At 43.7% G+C, this 25,780-nt stretch overlaps 2 protein-coding genes across 4 annotated transcripts; both read right to left on the bottom strand.

Moving 5' to 3' along the window:
• Positions 1 to 12: 12 nt before the first annotated feature.
• tpcn3 (two pore segment channel 3) lies at positions 13 to 13,286 on the bottom strand. The gene is made up of 20 exons (XM_055158629.1): positions 13,078 to 13,286; positions 11,539 to 11,627; positions 11,149 to 11,263; positions 10,951 to 11,079; positions 9,794 to 9,910; positions 9,054 to 9,172; positions 8,489 to 8,590; positions 7,537 to 7,663; positions 6,286 to 6,493; positions 4,755 to 4,899; positions 3,608 to 3,793; positions 3,470 to 3,534; positions 3,288 to 3,375; positions 1,878 to 1,947; positions 1,609 to 1,773; positions 1,454 to 1,508; positions 1,178 to 1,268; positions 991 to 1,104; positions 820 to 926; positions 13 to 502 (listed from the first exon to the last, which is right to left on the bottom strand). The coding sequence occupies exons 1-20, from the start codon at positions 13,150 to 13,152 to the stop codon at positions 381 to 383; spliced, it is 2,289 nt and encodes a 762-aa protein (XP_055014604.1). The 5' UTR covers positions 13,153 to 13,286; the 3' UTR covers positions 13 to 380.
• Positions 13,287 to 19,372: 6,086 nt separating this feature from the next.
• On the bottom strand, positions 19,373 to 25,397 carry pgap4 (post-GPI attachment to proteins GalNAc transferase 4). Of its 3 annotated transcripts, none has more exons than XM_020931455.2 (2): positions 25,193 to 25,397; positions 19,373 to 22,944 (listed from the first exon to the last, which is right to left on the bottom strand). In XM_020931455.2, exon 2 carries the CDS (start codon positions 22,927 to 22,929, stop codon positions 21,748 to 21,750), a length of 1,182 nt encoding a protein of 393 aa, XP_020787114.1. In that variant the 5' UTR covers positions 22,930 to 22,944; positions 25,193 to 25,397; the 3' UTR covers positions 19,373 to 21,747. The 3 variants fall into 3 exon arrangements, with proteins under 3 accessions (XP_020787114.1, XP_020787115.1, XP_020787113.1); XM_020931456.2 differs by lacking the exon at positions 25,193 to 25,397 and adding an exon at positions 24,759 to 25,118; XM_020931454.2 differs by lacking the exon at positions 25,193 to 25,397 and adding an exon at positions 23,809 to 24,193.
• Positions 25,398 to 25,780: the final 383 nt, after the last annotated feature.

The following is a 25,780-nucleotide window of genomic DNA, read 5'->3' as shown; positions in this document are numbered from 1 at the left end:
ATATTTCTTGGTTAAAAAGTTACATAATGTGGCTTTAATCATTGTATTTTAGACGTTAAAGATTTTTCACCATGACAGTTGCTGAAACCATTTTAGGAGAAATTAAATAAACCAGAGGCCATTCTTATAACAAGGTAATAAACTTTATATCAAAATACAATATACATATGCTTTTAATCTGAAAGGACACTGTACAAAGAGAGGCTTTTGTTTTGAAAGGACTCATATAAAAATAATATTTTAGGTTTTTCCTGTGCTGAGGTCAGGTGTTCAGTCCTGGTTTAGCTATGGTTCAGTACAGGTTTAGCCCTGATTTAATCCTGGTTTAGTGCTCATTTAGTCCTGGTTCAGTTCTGGTTCAGTCCTGGTTCAGTCCTGGTTCATAAATTAAATGCTGGGTTGGAGAAGTTCCCGTTGGTCTCGTCTTCATTTTCATTGAAATCTTCAGGATCAAGGTCGTTCTCAAACATTCTCTGGATTAGAGCGTCTACTGTGCGGTACCCTGCACAAACACACAAGAGTCAGGACTAAACCTGGACGAACCTGGACTAAAGGTGTACTAAAAGTGGTCTAAACCTGTATTTATGCAGAGCTAAACCAATTATAAACACTCAAGAGTCAGAACTAAACTGGGTCTAAAAATTGACTAAATCTAGACTAAACCAGGTCTAAAAGTGGCTTAAACCTAAATTAAAGTAGGACTAACCAGGTTTAGGTTTACTAGTAGTAGTACTACTAATAGTGTAGTACTACTACTTCTACTTGTAGTAGTAGTACTACATTCCTACTTGCAGTAGAAGTAGTAGTCATAGTACTCACTCTTGGAGGCGATCTTAAAGAGCAGGGCTGGTCTCTTCTTTTGCCCATCCTCCTGTTCACTGTCTATCGTCTCCATCGAGTTCACCAGGTTCTGCTCCAACTTCTCCCTAAAGTACAAGACTGTGAATCCTCTGCTCCACCTGACCCTCCTCTGCATCATCCTGTTCTTACTGTTTTACTCCCAGTTGTAGTTCTTCAATCTTCTTCTCGACTGAGTTCTGAAGATCACTCTTTTCCACAGAATACTCCACAAAGAAGGCCTCCAAGACAAAAGCCACGAAAATACTACAATACAAATACTCAGATCAGAATTGCTAACTGCTATTGCTGCAAGCACTACTACTCCTGTTATTGTTACTTGATGATGATGATGACGACAGTGATGTGAAACAGGAGGAAGTACAGTCTCGCTGCAGAGTGTGTTGTGAGAGAGAAGCCGCTGCTCAACAGTGCCCCCATGAGTCAAGGATCGCTTTGAACAGAATCGTACTGGGTTTGAATAGGGATAGGGAGAGATTTTGCATATTTGCATATTTTGTACATTTTGCATAATACCTCCTATTAAAAATTAACAAGCTATGTTTTTCATATTTTTAAGAAAATCTGGCACAGCGCCTATAAATTGGAAGGATATCATGCCATTGGTTGACCATAGTGAGCTCCAGCAGCAGGACAAACGATGACACCACCTGGTCAACATGAGAACATACATCAGAACATACAACACATATACTAGTTCACTGAGTTTGGTTAAATAAAAGTGAAATAAGACATTAAATATAACTGGACCTGGTTGAAGTTGTTTTTGCAGTAGTTGTGGAGAGCGAAGGCTGTGTCCTTAAGGAGAGGGTTCCCACAATATAGCCGCTCAGGGGCCTCCGATTCTGGGCCGAAAAACTGGACTTTCCCATTAAAAAGCTCCATGCCCACCATTGCAAAGATGTAGTACACCACCTGAACCAGAGGACTATGTCAGATGCCCTTCCGGACAGCTCTATTCCATGTTCTCCCCGTGTGTCAGATGACCTCCCCGTGTGTCAGATGCCCTCCCTCCTCACCAGGATGAGTTGTCCAAATGTGAGGATGGCTGGTCCGATCCTGATCAGAGTGTTGATGATGGCTCGGAATCTAAATATAAAACATTACTGTTGAAATGTCTTTGTAAATATATATTTTTTAAATGTACTATTAGAAATAATACATATGGGATGCATTAATCTAACTTCTCTTCACAAAGCTGAAGTCATATGCAGAAGTGGGCAGTACTCAGTTACATTTACTTAAATAACTTTTTAAAGAATTTGTACTTTTCAGAATACTTTTTACTCCTACTTGAGTAATAAAGTTTATTAATGAAAGTTTTATTAATGGAACAGTACTCTTACTTGACTAAAAGTTTTGGTTACTTTTCCCACTGTGAGTAAGTCTACAAGTGACTGAAGCTCTACGCTGACAATATGAAATTATTTGAACATGAGCATTATTTAATGTTACCCTAACTCCAAATTATGAGAATATTAGATGTTCCTCAAGTTACTCTTACTTAAGTTCTTGGACCACCATTTTGTATTTCTACTTGAGTAGCATTATTTTGAAGTAATGTTAATATTACTTAAGTACAATTTTGGCTACTCTACACACCTCTTGTGAAATGACCGTTTTGTTTACACATATTCGTGATTTTGACTACTACAGTTTACTACACTTTATGTACAAAAAACATTTAGTTTAAATCCCAATGGTATCTCTTCTTAATAATGTTACATGAGTTAATATGAACTCATAATGGGTTAATGGTTAGATTCGTGGTGTCATACAAGAATCATGATGAACAATAGACTGCACAGCGTTCAGGGCCACTCAAATGAAGCTCGTGATGCTAACGGTTACAGGGGTGAATTTTGAGCCAGGCTATATCACAAATAGAATTTTTTTTTGACAAAATAGCGAATAAAAAAAGAAACAGGATGTAGAGCGGGATAATATGAACATTTTAAGACCAAAATGACAGGCCTCACAGCAGCAGTTACAGAGAAAGGGATGACAATACTCTAATGTAAATCAATCGGCGCCAAGGTAAGAAGAAGCCGGAAGTGCCTGCATGAGAACTTTCTGTTTAGAATGCAGCAGCTAGCGTGTTAGCTATGTCCATTTATATACAGTCTATGTAGTGTGGTCTTTTTTTTGGCAATTTTAGAGCAAACTAGTTAAATTTGCAGTTTTCTGGTCAGAAATATACACAACTGAGTGAGTTCTATCTCTACATGTAGTTGGTGACATCACAAGAGACTGTCCTGATTACAGCCAGGTGTTTTTGATTACAAACAGCTGGTTGTAAGGGTGAAGTTTGAAGTGTGGATACCTGTTAGACCACACTCACTGCTCCTTTTAAACCAGTTTAGCAGCGCTATTTGAAATGTCATTGTGGGCGGACTTCATGTATTTAGACTTTAAAGAGGAGCTATCACCTGTTAATACTGTCCACGACCCTGATGAGACGCAGCACTCTGAGGATGAAAACAATGTCCAGGATTTGTCTGCTCGTGTATCCACTGGCTGCACTCAGGGATAATACAGGGACAAATGCAAAAGCACAGAACAACAGTTAATAATGAACAAAACGTAAAACAATATAAGCACAGAGACTCACAGGATTTGAGAGCAGAGTTAGCGATAGTGGCAATGAGAGCAGCCACGACTATAATGGTATCAAACCTGAAAAACAAAAACAGGGTCAGAGGATGCAGAGGAGAGGGTCAGATGAAGCAGAGGATGTAGAGGGTCAGACCAGTTCCAGAAGTTGTGTCTGGAGAAGAAGGTTCTGGGCTCATGGACGTAGAGCTTGAGGATGATCTCAAGGAGGTACAGGGCCAAAAAGAACCACTCTGAGTTAGAGATGAGCGGGTTCTCCTCGTCCAGAGCAATGAAGACTGCGTTCACCAAAATGATCAGGTCAAAGAGGATAATGAAACCTCTGAGAGAGAAAAAAAATCTGCTTAAAGCGGAATAATTCTGCAAAATAGACTTTCTAGAGTTTTCAACCATGTCATATTTTTTTCTCTTCTCAGTTATTCACTCAAAGTTGTATTTAGAGTGATTCATGCATGTCTAAGGAATCTTTATTCTCCTGTGCTACAAGTGCACGCCTACTGCTCTGAACTTTGTTCTCCAATTTTATTTTCTTTGGTGATAAGCATAGGATTGTGGAGCATCACATAGTCATTTTGGTACAAATAATAAAAAAAAAATCCGCTACTTGCTAACGTGATATGCAACTATCCATAGGCGAGGCAAACAACTGCACAGCACTTTGTTGTGAGGACATTTACAGCAAGGTCAGCTCCCATTGGGCACCGAAGTTTCCTACAGCAGAGTCAGAAATGTTTGCTTTATTAAGTAATTTTACATCAATATTGCAATTAAAAATGTCCAAATAATAATGACTACATAATGATCCATGGGTGTCACAGATTATGACTATATAGTTGATAATATAGTAGATACAAGCACAATATGCATGTGACAATAAACCCAAGGTTGTGACATTATTTATAATAAATATATAATGTGGATTTGTTCAAAAATTTGGCCTAAAAAATATTTATTTTAGATTTTTGTGGTCATTGTAGGAATGCTTTTTGGCACTACAGCTTCTCAAATGGTGAAACTCACCAGCACTCAAACCATTTCTGAGACAAATGTGAACATAAGGGAAAAATGTATCCACAATCTTTGCAGCAATTTTATCCCACAAACTGGTCTGCACTCACCTCGACTGGACTCACCTCGACTGGACTCACCTCGACTGGACTCACCTCGATTGGACTCACCTCGACTGGACTCACCTCGACTGGACTCACCTCGACTGGACTCACCTCGACTGGACTCACCTCGACTGGACTCACCTCGACTGGACTCACCTCGATTGGACTCACCTGTGCTGGATGACGGAGCAGAGGAGGCGGCTGGGCTTGGACAGGTAGAGGGTGGGCCATAGGCTCTGAAGGGGGTGTGGCCTCTGCTTCAATGTGATGACCTCAATGTTCAACAGGTCAGCGAGTTGCACAAACGCCAGCTTACCTACAGAACAAACCTGAGTCTAAACAAGGACTGGGCCAGCCCTCAACCAAGACTAAACAAGGACTAAACCAGGACTGAACCACATATAAACCAGGACTAAACAAGAACTAAACTGGGTTTAAACTAGGTCTAAACTAGGAATAAACCAGGTCTACAACATGACCAAACCAGGTCTAGAACAGGACTAAACCAGGATTGAAACAGGTCCAAAAGAGGACTATCCATCCATCCATCCATCCATTTTCGTCCGCTTATCCGGGGCCGGGTCGCGGGGGCAGCAGCCTAAGCAGGGACTCCCAGACTTCCTTCACCCCAGACACGTCCTCCAGCTCCTCCGGGGGGACCCCGAGGCGTTCCCAGGCCAGCCGAGAGACATAGTCCCTCCAGCGTGTCCTGGGTCTTCCCCGGGGCCTCCTCCCGGTGGGACATGCCCAGAACACCTCCCGAGGGAGGCGCCCAGGAGGCATCCGGAACAGATGCCCGAGCCACCTCAACTGGCTCCTCTCGACGTGGAGGAGCAGCGGCTCTACTCCGAGCTCCTCCCATGTGACTGAGCTCCTCACCCTATCTCTAAGGGAGCGCCCAGCCACCCTACGGAGGAAACTCATTTCGAGCGCTTGTATCCGCGATCTCGTCCTTTCGGTCACTACCCAGAGCTCATGACCATAGGTGAGAGTAGGAACGAAGACTGACCGGTAAATCGAGAGCTTCGCCTTTCGGCTCAGCTCCCTCTTCACCACAACGGTCCGATACAGCGACCGCATCACTGCCGAAGCTGCACCGATCCGCCTGTCAATCTCACGTTCCGTCCTTCCCTCACTCGTGAACAAGACCCCGAGATACTTGAACTCCTCCACTTGAGGCAAAGACTCCCCACCCACCCGGAGAGGGCAAGCCACCTTTTTCCAGTCGAGAACCATGGCCTCAGACTTAGAAGAGCTGATCCTCATCCCAGCCGCTTCACACTCGGCTGCAAACCGCCCCAGTGCACATTGCAGGTCCTGGTTCGATGAAGCCAACAGGACAACATCATCCGCAAACAGCAGAGATGAGATCCTGTGGTCCCCAAACCGGACCCCTCCGGCCCCTGACTGCGCCTAAACAATTCTGTCCATAAATCAATGAACAAGAACCTTACCGGGAACCTGAGAGGAGTGTGATCCCCCTATAGTTGGAAACACACCCTCCGGTCCCCCTTCTTATACAGAGGGACCACCACCCCAGTTTGCCAGTCCAGAGGTACTGTCCCCGACCGCCACGCGATGTTGAAGAGGCGTGTCAGCCAAGACAGCCCCACAACATCCAGAGACTTAAGGTACTCAGGACGGATCTCATCCAATCCCGGAGCCTTGCCAGGGGACTAAACCAAGTCTAAACTCCGTCTACCTATGGCGCCCTTCTCCTCTGGGTCACAAACGCTCCACAGCAGCTCTTTATGGGCGTGGCTTATGTCGGGGCGAACTCGACGGACCAATCGGCTCCATCTGTCATGTGTAACCACAGGCTCTGCCCCCTCGACGCTCTTCTGTTGCAGTACAGCGAAGGCACGTGCCATTTTGTGTCTTTTGGCCCTGACCAGCTGCCGTACCTCCTCCTGAACACAACAGGGATAATTGAGTTAAAAGACCTGTATCCACTTTTTTCCCATGTATTTGAGCAAAATTTGTCTTGTCCCAGTACAGATTAGTGTCACAATACTAAAATCTGAAATTCCATTTTGATATTAAGGAATAGACTTGATACTTAATACCGATTCTGAATATCTCAATAATGGAAAAAATACTCTTTCTTTAGACAACAGAATGTGATTATCAACATTAAATAATAGCATTTCTTTTATATTACCCTGTGGCCTTGTATCTGTGTAATGCCTCAGTTGTCCGAGTAGGTGATCTTATACTTGTTTTGATACAGCTATAGATTATTCAAAATTATTCACAAAAAATGTATTGCTGTACAGATATATTGTATAAGCAGCTGTGTAGCAGTAGTAGTAGCAATAGCAATAGCAATAGTAGTAATGGTAGTAGTAGTAGTAGTAGTAGTAATAATAATAGTAGTAGTAGTACTGTATTTTCTGGGCTATTAGACGCGCTCTTAAGCCTCTAACTGCATCAAAAAACTACCGTGCGCCCCGCAAATCCAGAGCGCCCTATACACGAATCCACTTAGGTGTCCCAACACGACTTCAGTAAACCACAAAGCTGCACCACACGCAGCGCACGCAAACACGCACGGAGCAGACAGCGACCGCGCAGCGAAACATACCCATAGCCACACTCATCACTCCACGCGGACGAGAAACGGAACGAAGGAACAAACCGAAAAAGCGAGTGCAATGTGCTTTTCTGACCAACAACTGAACAACTGAGTCACTGCGAACATGCCAACAATCCAATCCAATCCGGTCCCAGACAGCACCCTCCCTACACATCACAACTGAACAAAGCCCAGAGTCACCATGAACGCGCCAAACAAAGTCCCAAAGTCCAAAGACCGTTCAATGACAGTGCATGTTACAATCCAGAGCGCCTAATAGCCCATAAAATATGGTAGTAGTGGTAGTAGTAGTAGTAGTAATAGTAGCAGTAAAAGTAAAAGTAGTAGCAGTAATAGAAGTAGAAGTAATAATACTACCTTGAGATGCTTCTTGTAGTTGTTGTAGACCACAGCGAGGAACACAGACATAAAGATGTAAACATTCACCAAGATGAAGACGATGAAGAAGATGGAGAAGATCGAGCTGGAGTTATATGCCGGCATCCTGGAAAAAACATGAGAGAAAATACTTTAAGCAATAAAACAACTGAGAGGAACACACAGAACCTCCTCCAGATCTCAGCCACGATTTTGGTAAGGAGTGCCAAGCTGGAAGACTGAGCATGTATTGGGTTGATATAGTGCATTTTTAATAGTTAATAATAGTTAATAATAATAGTTTAATATAGTTTAACGTAACTATGGTCAAATACAGACACAAGCAATCTGTTTAATTGTAGTATTTTGTATTTTTCTTTCTTATCTTTTCTTATCTTATAATATGTCCAAACTGTTGAATGTAGTGATGGTAGTAGTAATATGTTGGGCTGCCAATCAGTGGTTTCAATATTTATTAGATTACTTGTATAAAAATTCAACTATATTCTTCATTTCAATAATGCAATATGTTTTTGTGTTTCATATTGCTCATTTTTATAATGTACTATATATAATTCACTTGTAAACCACCCTTAAATCTTTCACGTCTAACCTGTGTTGCATGTAGGCCAATTAACCACAAAGCAATTTCTCTTGGGTTGATCTGTGATCACTGTTCCCCACAAAAGCTCAAAACCAGACTAAGGTCACCCCATTTAAGCAAACACCGTGGGAGGCTGTGGTTTCACTTTCAAGAAGTAATAATAATAGTATCTCACCTGATGGCTGTTGGCTGTGCTTTAGTGGCAGCATTAGTTGTAGCTGCAGTAGTAGTAGCAGTACTAGCAATATCAGTAGTACTAGTATCTTACATGACGTTGGCTGGTTTAGTGGTACTATTGTATTAGCAGTAGCTGCAGCTGTAGTAGTAGTACTAGTATTAGTATCTTACATGATGTCGGGGCTGTTGGCCGTGGTGACAAGAACGTAGAGGTCGAACACAATCTGGAGAAAGTTTGTGAAATAAGGAGCTCCATCTGTGGTCTTCAGGCCTCTGACAAAAACAAGCATTCAAATATATGTTTTATAATTTAAACATATGCATTTTATTGATTTATTTCTGTAGTGGGACTAAACACCTTAACTTCTAGAAATGCCTTTCAAATAAAGCTGCAAACTGGGCCACGCCTGGAGGGGAGTGAGAGAGGAGGAGAGGCGAGGTCTGGAGGTATAAAAACAGTATGATTGGTCTAACTCAGCAAACTCCACCCATGCAACCAGGTGTTTGTGATCAGAAACACCTGTCAGTAATCAGGGCAGTCTTGTGTGATGTCACATAGTTCAGTGCAAACTTTGACTTAGGCCTTTCTGACCAGAAAGTTGCAAATTTGCCTAAACCTGCCAAAAAATGACCAGAAACAGTAGGCTATACTATTACTATATACCCAGTTTAGTAGCCAAAAAATGGCATTAGTGTTTAGTTCCACTTTCATTACAACTGTAATTGTTTTTCTGACCGTTTGGAGAAGAGCTTGAGGGCCATGAGGGAGAAGATGAGGATGCTGAAGATGAAGAGGAGGAAGACAAGGAGGATCTGAGGAAGAGCGTTCCTGATGCTCCTGAAGGCTTGACGCAGCTAAAATGAATAAACAAACAAACAAAAGTAAAAAGGTGAGGAGCTCAGATTAGAGACACTGCTCCAAATGTAGGAGAGCAGCCAAGGCCTCTGGAGCCAAAGACCCAGTACACTAACCCATCAACCAGTTTGTACTGTTAAATAAGTCTCTCTAAAATAATATTACAGTCACAATCGAGCTAGCATTAGCCAACAGTTATTCAGTTCGTCACACTCACCTTTTTTGATGAAAATGAAACAATTAAACAGGATGGGTTAGCCTCAACTGTGGTGCATGTTGTTTGGTAAATCTGCATTTAAGGACATTGTGTTTTTTACCTGTCTCCGCTGATGCTTATGAGCAGCAGAGGTCTGAGGCTTGGTCTTAGTGGCGCATGTTTTGGCTGTTGTTTGATAATGTGTTCATTGACCCTGAGTATTACTTGTCTTCCTTTGGCCTGCTGCATTTAAGGACTATGTTTTTTCACCCATTTCCCCCCTGTAATGTTTACATCTGAGGACTCTAGTTCAGACTTGGTTTTAGAGGTGCACGTTTTGGCTGTTGTTTGGCGATGTGTTCGTGGACGCTGGGTGATGGCAGTGCTACTGTAATGTTGCAGTTAAGGACCCTAGGTTATTTACCCGTCTCCCTTCTGTGATGTTGACCAGCAGCAGAGGTCTGAGGACTCTCGACCAGCGCACTCCAGAACAGTCCAGCGCTCTGAGAGACCCATAGATCAGCATGTCCAGCAGGGTCAGCTGAGAAAGGAGAGACTGGCTTTAGACCTGGTTTAGACCTGGTTTAGACCTGGTTTAGACCTCCATTTTGACTGAGACCTCAATTAGAATAAGCTTGAAGTCAATTTTTAAAAGGCTCTGAAGACACGTCCTGCCGATCGATTAGTTAGCTAAAAAGGGTATGGGGCAAAAGATCTCTCATCTTATCTTCATGCACTCACCAGACAACACCTACACAGGAGTTCATGCAAAAAACAACTATTTATGCAGGAAAAAAATCACCTGAAAAAAATAAACTTGTGATTCATGAGTTTAATTTGCCTTTTTACATAAACACTAAAAAATAAAAAAATTTTAGATAACCAACTCACTCACTAACTTCTCCTTTCTGCTGCTGTCCCATATAATTCCTCATAATTTACATAAAATGATTAGTCGACTAATACAAATTACACATAAATACCTAAACCACTAAAGGACTACAGCCCTAGTTTAGAACCAGTTAGTGTAATACTTTATAACTGTGTTCAGGAAATTCAGGGGTCCAGTGAGTGAAAAGTCCATGAACAGTTGTCTAAAGTGACCCCCCCTCACTGACTGTGCGGCACATGTGGACAGAACAGAGCGGGGAGGGGCTGGAGGGAGGTGAGGGTGTGAGTGTTTGTGTGGATGTGGGGGGGCATGGAAGGGGGGGAGGGGGGATGGGGTACTGAGGAAGTGAGAAGAGCTGACGGAGCTGGACTCAGGGCATTTCTCAACTTCAGCCTCAGCAAAAAAAATGTGACTCAAATTGGACAAGAACTGAGCCGGACATATGCACAGAATCTGACACCGCAAAAATGGCAAATTATAGATATCAAGAGGGTGTGAGGTCAGAGCCTTGTTAAAAGTCTTTGTTGCATGCTCTTTTATTTATGCTTTATATACTACTAGTGCCACAGTACTTGGCATGTAAAAGTGGCATCTGACCTAACTGCTAACCTGAGGGAGAATTTTCTATCTATGAATGTCCATGAGCGCCCCCTACCACCAGAATGATGTCATACGTGAGCACCTCTTACCGTCAGGATGGCGATGATGCAAAGGTTTTTAGGGTCCTTCCAGAACTTGTCGCGTGGTATAACTTTAGCATAGTGCGTGAGGCGAGCGATGAAAACCAGAATACACAACAGTTCCACGGACATGGTGGCCTGAAGACAGGTGGAAACAAGTCAGATGGCCTCCCTGTGTGTCAGATGCCCTCCCGTGTGCAGACTCACCCAGAGCGGCAGAAGGACCACAGCTGGATCCTCAAACAGAGCCAGAGACAGATCCACCAGAATGAAGAAGTACACTGCCACCTGAAGGCCCCAATGGTTATACAGTATGTACAGCCTGAAAACAGAGACAAAAATATCCATAAATGTTTTTCCTGATCATTTCTGTTAGTGATAGGATTCAATCTCCTGCTACACTGATTCAAACCTCACCAACCTCAACAATATCTGCAGATTAATTATATCTGCAGATTAATTAGAGACATTTGACATCTTATTTTAACACAAGAGGGGTTTAGGAATGGGAGAGCATCGGACACACAGGGATATAAGAAGATGGAAGGGCATCTGCCACAGATAGAAAGGAGTATGGGAGGGCATCTGACACAATACCTGACAGCCTGAGGGGAGGAGTCGAAGAAGATATTTCTGTTAAACTGAGCATCGGACACAAAGATGGAGGCCAAGTCCAAATCCAGGTCCTGGAACAAAACCCACATTACAGGTGGCAAATTAAGACAAGCAGGTCACACCATCAGTCTAAGTTGCAGGTCACATCCGTGAAGAGGCAAGCCCACAAAGAATAAAAGTCCTTTTGACCAATTATATATATGTATGATGAAAAACTAAACGGGCCATATTATGCTATTGTCAGATCTGTTAATAATGTAATATTAATGGATTAATTCTGTTTCCTCATCAAAAACATGCTTGGAGTTGTGAATTATTTCATTCACTTCACAGAGCAAAATAATATTTAGGCTCTCAAACTAAAAGCACTCTGTTCCACCTTGTGAAGTCATGTGGTAATACAGGAAATGCTATACTGTGTTTTTAAACTCCACATGCATTTTGAGCTTTGGAGATGTAGACAGATTAATAAGAAAAGCTTAATCAAACATTTGTGAATGACACAAATCACAACCAGGTATTTTTTTATTTTAAATTTAAAATTTGTAATGAGGTAACAACATTCTTACAAGAGTAAATTTTGCATAGGACCTTTAGACCCTATGCCAGGAAGGTTACACAGTGCAGTTTTAAATAAGTCATATTTGCTGTATTCTTCCCCACATTGCCCTCATATAAAATGCAGCTTTAGTCAAAAATTTACTTGTCCGTTAAACTATAAAACAGAAAATGCTGACTCCATTCATTCAGATGCTGACTTCATTCAGTCACATGACACACTTTACTCTGATAAAACATAAACTGCAATGGGCTGGCTATGCATCAGTGGAGGTTCATTTAATGTACATTTTAGTGCATTTTTGTGAGTAAATGGACTTTATGGGTATTGTTAATGAATCAGAATAATGTTAGAATAAGTCATGACGATACGGTGCAAAATAAGACAATAATAAAATAAGCTAAATGTCTTGATTCCAAAAACATTGTCTAGATAAATGTAAATAGTTTAAACCATTTAAGTACAAAAATATGATAAAACATGCATTCAGTTGGTGAATTTTAAATAGGGCATTCAAACTGGACTTTTATACATTGCTAAATTAAAGAATTGTCATCATTACCTAACATGTAATATTAATCCAACTATTAAATACATTAACTAAACTTTAATTGAAAGTTGGAGCTTATATTTAAAGAATGGAGAAAATTGTAGATATCTGACATGTTACCAAACAACAGGATTTTATAAAAGTGATTAAAGTATAGATCTTGTCACATTTCTGTTTCTGAATGATGTAAGATCTTTGCAGGCGCAGGATTTTACTTTAAACACTGTGGTAGGATCAAAGCATAACTGGTTTAAATGGCTTTTCCAGATTTTATTACGTTTATGATAATGCAATGGGCAATAAGTCTAATTTTGCTATGCCAATATATGAACCTCTAAGACCCAGTGTTGCCCCGGTCCAGGTCGGTTCAGCCCCGTTAGCTCGATCCCTGCACAGCGGTGGATGCACTCACCTCCTCCTTGCTCTGCTCCCCACTCTCCCCCGCTGTCTCCGCCGCGCTCACGGGGCTCTTCTCCGGCTCCGACATCTCCGCAAAGTTCCCCCAAAACGACACCTACACTACCGCCCAGAGTAACCCCCGAAAAGAGCACCAAACTCGGACACGACCCACACTAAACCCCGCCGCTGCAGCTGGAAGTTGTTTCCTCCACGTCTCGTGTTTTTTCGGATGTTTCCGTGACAGAGTCGGCGTCAGAGCAAATCCACTGGAGGGGCGTGGGTCACCAGCAGGGGGGGCACTGCCATTTGAGAAATATTTTAACGCGGTGGAGTCATACACAGCAGATATGCTATCAAACACGTTTTTCTTTAACAGTATGAGGCTAATTATGTGTTGTTGTTATTTTTATCATTATTTTATTAAAATTATTATTATTAGCTGCAATAGTTGTTGAGGCTGTATGGTAGACGATACGCACACAAGACAATAATAAAAGGTTGAGGTTTATTAAAAAACAATAAGGCCTGCCACTTTTTGTAAACATTAAACGACAGCCTCTCGTCAAAAACACCCCTGAACAACATCGCTGAAAGAAGCAATCGGGCAAGAAATACCCACGCATCGGGCAGCACCAGAGCTGTAGTGGGCGTGGTACGCGAGGGTACACCATCCAGTACTGTCCTATAGAGACCTGAGACTTGAGGGACCGGGACTAAACCAGGACTAAAACAGGACCAGTGGCAGCTGGTGGTATAATTTTTGGGAGGGGCACCAAGGCCAAAATTATAAATATATATTATGAATAATATAAGTATTATATATATATAGTCTTTAGTATTATAACAAATACCAAAAACAGACATTTTGGTTACTATTGGATGAACAATATCGATCAGAGCACAATGAAGAGCCAAGCGCAAACTTTACGCAACAACACAACCTAACACGCCGCTCACACCCAGACCCAACAGAGGCTACGATCACAACATGAACACAGATGCCGCTCCTACAGCACATGGCAGAACAACCAGAGCAGCGTCATCGCACCCGCGAGCTCATTTACGCACTATTTAACTATTAACACTATAACACTCTTTACCTGTGAGGCTTCATGTTCAGATTTGCCGCAAACTAATGAAAACAAGCCTCTTACCTTCTCCAGAGACTGAAGCAGAGTGTTTCCTCTGTCCACTGTCCCACTGGTTCTGTCTCCAAAACTCTATTGTCCAATATTAAGAGATGAAACTGGTCCGTGACGCGAGGTCCAGGAGCCGAGTGCACAAGATGGTAGTAAAATTAGTCTTAATCCCACTTCCCACTTAAATCTGAAAATTACGGTCAGTCCATATCAGCACCGGACACCTAGTAGAATTATGCCTCTGCGCACTATGCTTAGGTCAAACTTTTACACCCAGAAACGAGCGGGCAAAGGTGGGTAGAGCAGCGAGCGACTGCCCTGGCCCCGGTGGCGACTGCCCCAGTCCCGGCAGCGACTGTCACGAGTCCGGGCGGCGACTGTCCCGGGTACCGGCAAAGAATGTCCCGGCCCCAGCAGCGGTAGCGACAGTCCCGGGTCCCGGCGGCGGGTCTGTCAGTGTCTTTGACTCTGTTCTCGCCATTTCCTGTGTGGAGCTTTAGGCTAAAGTAGCAGCTGCCGCTAATCGTGAAGCTGCTACGAGTTGACGCAGCAGGTTGACATGAGTGACAGGACAGTTGTCCAATCACACTACACTAAATAAACAGAGACTGTGATATCGTAAAGTTTGTGCCCTCAGCCCGAAGTGAAATGTGCCAATCAAAATCATTTTTCCATTCCATTCCATTTTCTTCCGCTTATCCAGGGCCGGGTCGCGGAGGCAGAGTCTAAGCAGGGACTCCCAGACTTCCCTTTCCACGCAACCTTCCTCCAGCTCTTCTGGGGGAACCCCGAGGCGTTCCCAGGCCAGCCGAGAAACATAATCCCTCCAGCGTGTCCTGGGTCTTCCCCGGGGCCTCCTCCCAGTGGGACATGCCCAGAACATCTCCCGAGGGAGGCGTCCAGGAGGCATCCGGAACAGATGCTCGAGCCACCTCAACTGGCTCCTCTCATCGTGAAGGAGCAGAGGCTCTACTCCGAGCTCCTCCCGTGTGACTGAGCTCCTCACCCTATCTCTAAGGGAGCGCCCAGCCACCCTGCGGTGGAAACTCATTTCGGCCGCTTGTATCCGCGATCTTGTCCTTTCGGTCATTACCCAGAGTTCATGACCATAGGTGAGGGTGGGAACGAAGACTGACCGGTAAATCGAGAGCTTTGCCTTTCGACTCAGCTCCCTCTTCACCACAACGGTCCGATACAGCGACCGCATCACTGCCGAAGCTGCAGCGATCCGCCTGTCAATCTCACGCTCCATCCTCCCCTCACTCGTGAACAAGACCCCGAGATACTTGAACTCCTCCACTTGAGGCAGGGACTCTCCACCCACCTGGAGAGGGCAAGCCACCTTTTTCCGGTCGAGAACCATGGCCTCGGATTTAGAGGAGCTGATCTTCATCCCAGCCGCTTCACACTCGGCTGCAAACCGCCCCAGTGCACATTGCAGGTCCTGGTTTAATGAAGCCAACAGGACAACATCATCTGCAAACAGCAGAGATGAGATCCTGTGGTCCCCGAACCGGACCCCCTCTGGCCCCTGACTGCACCTAGAAATTCTGTCCATAAAAACAATGAACAGAACCGGTGACAAAGGGCAGCCCTGGCGGAGTCCAACATGCACCGGGAACAGGTCTGACTTACTGCCGGCAATGTGAACACTGCTCCTGCTCCGGTCACACAGGGACCGGACAGCCCTTAGCAAAGGGCCCCGAACCCCATACTCCCAGAGCACCCCCCACAGGACACCACGAGGGACACGGTCGAATGCCTTCTCCAAGTCCACAAAGCACATGTGGACTGGTTGGGCAAACTCCCATGAACCCTCGAGCACCCGATGGAGAGTGTAGAGCTGGTCCAGTGTTCCCCGGCCAGGACGAAAACCACACTGCTCCTCCTGAATCCAAGGTTCGACTATCGGCCGGATTCTCCTCTCCAGTACCCTGGAATAGACCTTACCGGGGAGGCTGAGGAGTGTGATTCCCCTGTAATTGGAACACACCCTCCGGTCCCCCTTCTTAAATAGAGGGACCACCACCCCAGTTTGCCAGTCCAGAGGTACTGTCCCCAACCGCCACGCTAATTTGAAGAGGTGTGTCAGCCAAGACAGCCCCACAACATCCAGAGACTTAAGGTACTCAGGACGGATCTCATCCACCCCCGGAGCCTTGCCACCAAGGAGCTTTCCAACCACCTCAGTGACTTCAGCCAGGGTGATGGATGAGTCCGCCTCTGTGTCCCCAGTCTCTGCTTCCTCCTCGGAAGACGTGACGGTGGGATTGAGGAGATCCTCAAAGTATTCTTTCCACCGCCGGACAACGTCCCCAGTCGAGGTCAACAGCTCTCCCCCTGCACTGTAAATAGTGTTGGTGAAGAACTGCTTCCCCCTCCTGAGGCGCCGGATGGTTTGCCAGAACCTCTTTGAGGCCGTCCGATAGTCCTCCTCCATGGCCTCCCCGAACTCCTCCCAGCTCAGAGTTTTTGCCTCTGCGACCGCACGAGCTGCCACACGCTTGGCCCGTCGGTACCCATCAGCTGCCTCAGGAGTCCCACGAGCCAATAAGACCCAATAGGACTCCTTCTTCAGCTTGACAGCATCCCTTACTTCCGGTGTCCACCACCAGGTTCGGGGATTGCCGCTGCGACAGGCACCACAGACCTTACGCCCACAGCTACGAGCGGCCGCATTGACAATGGAGGTGGAGAACAGAGCCCACTCGGACTCCATATCTCCAGCCTCCCCCGGGATCTGGGAGAAGCTCTCCCGGAGGTGCGAGTTGAAAATCCTGCTGACAGAGGGCTCCGCCAGACGTTCCCAGCAGACCCTCAAGATACGCTTGGGTCTGCCAGGTCTTCCCGGCTTCCTCCACCGCCAGCGGATCCAACTCACCACCAGGTGGTGATCGGTTGACAGCTCAGCCCCTCTCTTCACCCGAGTGTCCAAGACACATGGCCGGAGGTCAGATGACACGACTACAAAGTCGATCATCGACCTCCGGCCTAGGGTGTCCTGGTGCCACGTGCACTTATGGACACCCTTGTGCTCAAACATGGTGTTCGTTATGGACAAACTGTGACTAGCACAGAAGTCCAATAACAGAACACCACTCAGGTTCAGATCGGGGAGGCCGTTCCTCCCAATCACCCCTCTCCAGGTGTCACTGACGTTGCCCACGTGGGCATTGAAGTCCCCCAGTAGAACAACGGAGTCCCCAGTTGGTGCCCTGTCTAGTACCCCTCCCAGGGACTCCAAGAAGGCCGGGTACTCTGCACTGCTGTTCGGCCCGTAGGCGGACACCACAGTGAGAGACCTGTCCCCGACCCGAAGGCGCAGGGACGCGACCCTCTCGTTCACTGGGGTGAACTCCAACACGTGGCGACTGAGCTGTGGGGCTATAAGCAAGCCCACACCAGCTCGCTGCCGCTCCCCACAGGCAACACCAGAAAAATGGAGGGTCCAACCCCTCTTCGAGAGGTTGGGTACCAGAGCCCAAGCTGTGCGTGGAGGTGAGCCCGACTATATCTAGCCGGTACCTCTCAACCTCCTGCACAAGCTCAGGCTCCTTCCCCCCAGTGAGGTGACGTTCCACGTCCCTACAGCCAAGTTCTGTGTCCGTGGACTAGGTTGCGGGGATCCCTGACCCCGACCGCTGCCTAGTTCACATCGTACCCGACCCCTATGAAACCCTCTGCGGGTGGTGAGCCCACAGGAGGGTGGGCCCACGTCGTCCCTTCAGGCTTCAAAATCATTTTTAAATAGTAACAATAACGGACTGTGCTGGGGGGTGGGGCACCAGTGGCCGCTAGGGGGGGCACGGCCCTCAAATGCCCCCCCTTGCCGCCGACACCGAGTCCCTTCGGGCTTCAAAATCATTTTTAAATAGTAACAATAACGGCCTGTGCTGGGGGGTGGGGCACCAGTGGCCGCTAGGGGGGGCACGGCCCTCAAATGCCCCCCCTTTCCGCCGACACCGTTCCGTGAGGACTTGAACCGAGGGCGCAGCGTCCGGAAAAAACAGATGTGGAAAGCGCAAAAGCAGCTGTGGCTCAAACTTCAAGGACTTGTTCCATGACTTCCAGAGCGCAGCGGGTCTCTGGACTCGCTCTGGCCGAGGAGGAGCGAAGGAATGTGGGGAAGAAGGACGGACTGTGACGTGGAAACATCTGGAGGACTAGGCTTACTACACTGGCTAGATTTCAACAGATTTGGTTCAAATTACCTCGAGAAAATATTAGGCCTACTGAGTGTTAAAACCACAGAATGTATGTTTGTAGCCAATAAGTGTCTAAAAATGTATAAAAAGCATGTAAGCATGTTTTTGTTTTTATTATTTTTGAATGTTTTTGTTTTTGCTCTGAAAACTGCACTGTGCGAGAGCTTGCACCTCCACAAATCTGGCCTGGAGAAGTGCCTCCTCCTGCTTGTTTCTATGGAAATGACCAAACAAAAAACAAAAAACGTAACGACTTTAAATTGAACTCTGGAATGAAAAACATAGAAATTGCTGTAAACTCAAACTCAATTTCTATATTGTGGACACAAATAAATTGAAGTTGCGCTTAACATTGAACATTGATGTAAGGAGCATTTTCGCCCTCTGCTGATCACAGTGCAGAAAGTATGTCCTGTAAAAAAAACAGGGCAGTGGGAATTCATTTTATCAGAACTAAACTAAATAAAAGTGTATTTGGAGAAACTGACATCATTATCCACGTGTTGGATCATTTTATTCATGCACAGATTGATATTCCACACGTTAGTAAAATACAAACTAAATATGAATGTAATATAAAAATAACAAAACAGATTCACATTAAAAGTATGAGATGTGTAAAGAGAGACAGATGTTCAAAGTTTTCCAACCAACAGGAATTTTATTTTGAAGATAAAAACTTTAGCAGTTGTCTTTGAAATATGACAAATTTCCTTTTCTACATTTTGTGTACATAAAGTTATTACAGGCTTAAAAACAGCATCAGTGATTAACAATAAATGATATGGTTAAAATACTGTATGACATTAAAATAAATATTTCATCAACAGCTTTGGATTCATTTTAAAATAAAGTGCTTTTTAATTGATTTAGGATTGGTAAGAATAATAATAATAATACGTTTTACTTTCCTATTTAAATTGTCAATCATAATGTCAAGGCAAAAATAACACATTAGGCCACATATTTTATAAAATAATTCTTCATTATAATATCTGACAATAATAATGTCACTGTGGACGTATGCTAAGCTAACAAGGCATTCATAATTTGATTAAAAAAAAAAAAAAAATTCCATAAGTTTCACTCTTAAACAATACAATTAGATAATCAGATAATATGATTAGCTAAAATAATTCTTTAGGCGCTGATTGGTTTTACACACAATAAAATTATAGAAAAATAACTTTGTGTCATATGAATGATTTGGAAGTTAACAGCATTCAGATAAAGACATATGTAAACAAATGGACCAAAAGACCAACCAAGTAGTGATGAACTACCCCAGAACTAAACCAGGGCTAAATCAGATGTAAACTAGGACTGAAAAAGGACTAAACCAGGATTAAAACCGAACTAAATCAGGTAATGTCACAAAAAACACCAAACTAACTCAGAACTAACCCAGATTTAACGCAGGATCAAGCCAGAAATAAACCAGGAATAAACCATGACAAAACCAGCTAAGGTCTAGCCCAGAATTTACCCAGGACTAAATCAAGTCTAAACCAGGACTAAAACAGATCTAAATTAAGAACCAAGATCAAACCATTGAAAGCACTTATTTTGAGTTTGATCATTTAGATTTTTTCTTATTTTATTATTTCACTATAATTTTAAACTTTTAAGGCCAAAATTTGGAATTTATGTCGTTCAAGCTTTTGGTCTTTGGTCCATTTCAAAGATACAGTAGAGTGGTGTCCAGCAGGGGGCAGTGACGAGCTCAGTTCCAGCAGATGGGATTGACCACAGCAGTCACAGGGTTATTCTGTGTCATTGTGCCTCACAGAGAGAGGGTCTCTGGTTTGGTCTCTGGTTTCTACAGACTAATTTAGGTAGTCCTGACCAGGATCCTGGCTCAGATCTGGTTCTGGACAGGTTGAATCCAGTGAACATTGAATGATGGGTCAAATGCAAGGGACACATTTCAAACAAAATAACAAAGTACACCTTAACTTACAGTAATATTAGTGTTGCGATGTGTGATGAGGATCATGAAGTCACTAAGCCTGTCACGATAATTACTATATTGGCTTATCGTTCAATGCATGATAGATGGGACAAGCATTTTTGGGGGTGAATATTTATTGTGTATACCTCTTTGCACCAGTGGATGATTTGGTTATTTTGTGGAAATGCATTAAGATTTAAGGTGTAGAGGATTCAATTAATTTCTATGACTCATAAAAAATTGCATCCTCCAGTTCAATTTTTTTAAGAATATTGTACATTTATAATAGTTTTTGTTTGCCTGGCAAATCCAGAATGATATCTCTGTATTTATATACAGGCTCATATCATCTGGTCCCCATGCCATCCATTGAGCCTCAAACCCAGTCAAACATGATTGCGCAGATTTGTTTTTCAGTGATGTATGTGAAACAAATGAGCTCATTGATCACCTATCATTTACAAATAAAATATAATTTATCTAATTTCAGATTAACAGATTTTAGTGCTTGGCTCATTGATTCTGCAGGAATGTACAATGTTTTTCAGCTCCTCATGATATTTTTTCCTATATGGACTTTATGTGGCTAATCCACCTGACAATCACGCCCATCTTAAAACAGGAGATTCACTGATAACCAGACTCACATTTTTGTAAATTATTTAAGAAGTTTGTATTTTGGATCCCAGGCAGGTTTTGGGGGGGATCATCCTGCTTTAGGGTATTTGTGTCAGTGTCATAAATTTGATTCAGTATTACTGTTTGTTACAGAATGTTAGGACTGGAAATGTGGAAGTTGTTTTGACAGAGGAGGAAATACCGGCTTTGAGTGTTGAGTGTTTGTTTGTCTAAAGCGGACATCCCATAATATTTTGTGAGGTGACGTCTCAATCTATTTGGCAACTGTGAAATGCACTATTTAAAGGCTCCATGCTATGCTATTTTCTGATCTATGTTATAATTTAGTTTTTCTCATCAAAACATACCTTGACTTATTTTGTTCATTCACACATGTAACACACAATCCTGCACATTTAGGCCAAACGTTTTCCTAAAAATGAAAACACTCTGTTGCACTTTGTGATGTCACGTCCTAATACAGGTAGTGCTCGACTGTGTTTTTGAACTCCATATACCTTCACTGAAAGCATTTGGATGATTTCAGCCTTGGACAGGGAGCCCAAACTCTACTGAACTAAAGGTATAAGGTAGCTGCTGTAGACTTAAAAAACTACCACTTCATGACATCACAAGGTGGAATAATAATAAAGGATTACTCAAACATGTGTGAAAGAAACAAAACACAACTCTGGGTATATTTTTTTTTACATGGTGTAATATATGACCTGTATTATTTCTGCCAACCTAAGGCACAGTGTGAATGGGCTTCACAGCAGTTTGGGCCGTAGGGGGTTGGGTCTGACTGAGGAGAAGGCCCCGATGTGAGTGATGAGGTTGGGTTCGAGGCTGTGGGCACGTTCCCCTGCCGCTCGAGCAGACTGGTACAGGACCAGGTCTTTGGCGTTCCCTTTAGTGCAGAATGCAGCGTCCAAAATATCCGCCACACGCAGAGATGAGTTACCAGGGAACAACATGCCAGGAGTGCAGCATTCGGTCGCTGGGGAAACCGCGTAAAGCTGAGGTGAAAAACGACGCAATTCAAGAAGGTAGTGACGGCCAAAAAGCTCTGCAACTGCCATAAAATACAATGTAAAGAAGAGCAGGTTAGCGCGAGAAAGAGAGAAGGCTACAGGGAGGCGTTTACAAAAAGGCAAAGCTAAGAGTAGAGTTGTAGCGAGCACTGAACCAAGACCAATCCACTCCAAAATGCGGTAAGGTTCAGGGTTGAAATAACGCTGCAGTCTCTCTGGATGGTACAGTTTAACGTAAAGAGAATTTCGAATAAAAGTGCGTGAAAGAAGGTTATAAACTACCTGAAAAAAGTCTGATTTTGGCAAAGCATCGTCCTCTAAAACTATAATGTTTTTAGCGTGTGTTAGCTCCCAGCCTTTACGTAAACAAAAGATGTAATCACGCTTCTCTTTTTCGAATGTGTTCACAAAGTCCAAATCCGTTTCACGTTCTTTAAAAGTGCGCCGAACAACTTTAAAATGGTTTCTGAGTAAAATAGCATCTTCGTTTTCCTGGTTTCCGTGTTGTACGTCACAGATGAGAAGGTCAGCGCAGTGTTGGAGCCCCTCACAGCTCAACAACATGTCGTGCAGGGTCTTCATCACCTGCAGAAGATAATGAAACTCTTTCGCTTCACTGCGTCTAGATGTCACAATTGTCACCAGTAAATTCGTCTGTTCAGAAAGTTCCGAAAATTCTGAGTTTTCTTTGGTTTTCCAGAATGTGAGTGCGTCTTGTCCACGGTGTAGGCTCTGTATGAGCACAGCTTCGCTCATGGAGTCCAGGAACAGAGGTTTGATGAAGTAGTAGGAGTAGAGCAGGCGGTGGCAGCAGAGAGGAAGCAGGACGCAGAAGGTGAGGACGCACAGACAAAAAGCCTGGAACACGACACTGGTGCGACGCAGGTACGGAGCCAGAAGAGGGCGCCATCGAGGCATCGGGAACGCATCCGACTGAAACAGAGGAGAGAGAGAGAGAGAGAGAGAGAGAGAGAGAGAGAGAGAGAGAGAGAGAGAGAGAGAGAGAGAATATAATCAAAACAAACAGAAAACGCACACCAAAAGAGAGGTGCAAATGCAAGGAGCAGCCAGACAAGAGTGAAAAAATGCATAGCACACTCAGATGGCCGATGTCTAAAAGGACTTTGGACCACACTGTGCTGTGGTACAAAGCAAGAAAAATATCTGATGAAGGCTTTTGTTGCCTAAATGTTATTTTGAAAATAAATACGCTTTTGGACATCGGCCATTTGAGTGTGCTATGCATTTTTTCACTCTTTACTGGAAAATAATGACACCGTTTTCTGAAGCTACTGTCAAAACATTATTTCCTTTTTGTTTGTTTATTCTGTAAACTTGGAACTTTGTGCCAGTTTTTGTTTCATGTGGATAGGCTCAGTTATTACTGATATATTAAACATAAATAATGTAATAATGTCCTTGATTCCAAGGAAAGATGTTTTTCTAAGTTTTTAGACAAAACATGCTTTTATTTTTTGTCTATTTTGGGACTAAAAAGTTATTAACTGTATATATAAACTTCAATATTTTGTGCTGTCTGACCTCGGACTGAGATTCATGAGCAAATTTTAATGTTGTATTCAAATTGCCTTCATCTCATGATTCTCTGAGCGGAGTCTGAACATAATACTACCACTAGCTGCTACTGCTACAACTAATACTACTACTGCTACCACTGCTACTCGTGCCACTGTTACTAGTACTGCTTGTAGTACTGCATCAAAAACTGTAGAAGACTGTAAGCAGTAGTAGTAATGACAGTATATCTGCAGCTGTTGTAATAGTATTTGTACTCACATATTCCTCGTGTGAGCGTCTCCTCTGAGCTTGTTTTGGAAACATCTGGGTTTAGTCCTGATTTAGACCTGATTTAGGCCTAATTTTGAACTGATTTAGAACTGATTTAGACCTGCTTAGTTCACATTCATGAACTGATTTAGCTTTGCCCTGCGCATTTTGCAATAAACTGTAGAAGTATGTCGAAAACTTCCTGGTACATTTGATTATCAAACCACGTTTCTAGAACGCACTGTTCTCTGATATAAACAAAGATTATAATGACTTATAACAAGAGAAGCTATTGTGGTAAGACCAGTTTGTTCAGAATCCAGGCTCTTCCCTTTGTACAAAGAAAAGTGATATAAACAATAATTAACCTAGAATAAACCAGGAATAAATCAAGAATAAACCAGGACTAAACCAGGACTGAACCAGGATTAAACCAGAAATAAATCAAGACTAAAACAGGTCTAAATCAGTACTAAACCAGTACTAAACAAGGACTAAAACAGGGTTAAACGAGGACTCAAACTGGGCCAAATCAGGACTTAAAGTTACACTGCAACTTTTCCAGCAGTGCTTGTCTCCACTGCTTGTGTTAGAGTTGAGTAAGATTTGTAAAATTGCAATTTATATGAAGACAAAAAAGAAAAGCAAATCACAGAGGTGGCTAGCCTGAAATATTCCACAGTATGCCATTAATTTTCTGTGTATCCAAGGATACAAGCAGTTGATGAAGTTACAGGTCAGACCCTGCTCGGAGTAAGAATGTATGGTTTTTCAAATAATTTTGAGATATAGCAGACCAGCACAAAAGTTATACATAGTAGCCTGCATCTTTAACCAGGTTTACAAAGCCAGGCTACACTTGGACTAAACTGGCACTAAACCAGGTCTAAATCAGGATTTAATCAGGTCTAAACCGGGATTTTACCAGGTCTAAATTGATGATTAAACCCGTGGGTTACCTTTCCTCCCTGTGACGTCAGCGCACAGTTGTCAGCAAACACGGCCCTCCCTCGCGCACATCATTTAAATCACAAAAATAATCCACAGTATAATCCCAAACTCCACCAAAAACACCCTTTAGTCCGGATCTAGACCGAGATCTGGTGCCGCGAATGGTCCATGAGCCTGCCTGGGCATGGCAGAGGAGCTGTGCCCGAGATCCGTACCTCTGCAACGGCCACAGCACGCACCGACAGCTGTCTGAAATACAACCAGGAGGAAACCAGGACCAGGACTGAACTAGAACTGAGCCAGGACTACAAAACCTAATACGAACAGGACTGTACCAACACTATGGACTAAAATTAGGTCTGATCCAGGAGGACCAAAATTGAAACTAAATGCGGACTAAAACCGGGCCATCGGCGCGTTCTCGCCGTTCTCAGGTTCGTACCTGTGCGGGGGAGGCCTGGAGGCAGCGGGGAGGATGTGGAGGGGTTGGCCGGGAAGGACCGCTCTGAGCCTGGGGAGAATCCTGGGAAAGTGCCCTTAGATGGTCAGGATCGGAGCCGGAATGCGCTACCGTAATGCCCAGTGTAAAGGAGTGCGTAAAAACCACAGAGTGTGTTAAAACCAGCGCTGTGGCATAACACCACCGGTACCGTAATACAGACTATGGTAATAACCGAAAAATACGCGAAACGAGACTGCACTACCGTAATATACCCAAGAAAAGAGCCCAAAAGAAAAGGAAACTAATTCAATGAAGTCCGCATAGCGACCGGACGGGGCAGCACTGAACCAAAGAAAGAGGCTGATAAGTCTTGATAGATTTTATTTAGGGTATTAGTCGTGGTTTAGTCCTGGTATAGTCCTGATATGAAACTGGTTTGGATCAGATTCAGTCCTGATTCAGACCTGGTTTAGTGTACTAGTTTTGCTAGTTTAGACTGATACAAACTATTTTTCCACATGGTACATTCATTTGACACAGTAGCTCACACATATATACAATATAGCAGAAAAAATTGCTGGTTATATC

Source organism: Boleophthalmus pectinirostris, unplaced genomic scaffold (genome assembly GCF_026225935.1).
Source record: "Boleophthalmus pectinirostris isolate CB_2022bp ecotype Guang Dong unplaced genomic scaffold, ASM2622593v1 HiC_scaffold_22, whole genome shotgun sequence".
NCBI classification, from domain to species: domain Eukaryota; kingdom Metazoa; phylum Chordata; class Actinopteri; order Gobiiformes; family Gobiidae; genus Boleophthalmus; species Boleophthalmus pectinirostris.
Note: the sequence above shows the minus strand (reverse complement) of the source record. Positions and strands in the feature narration are given on the sequence as shown.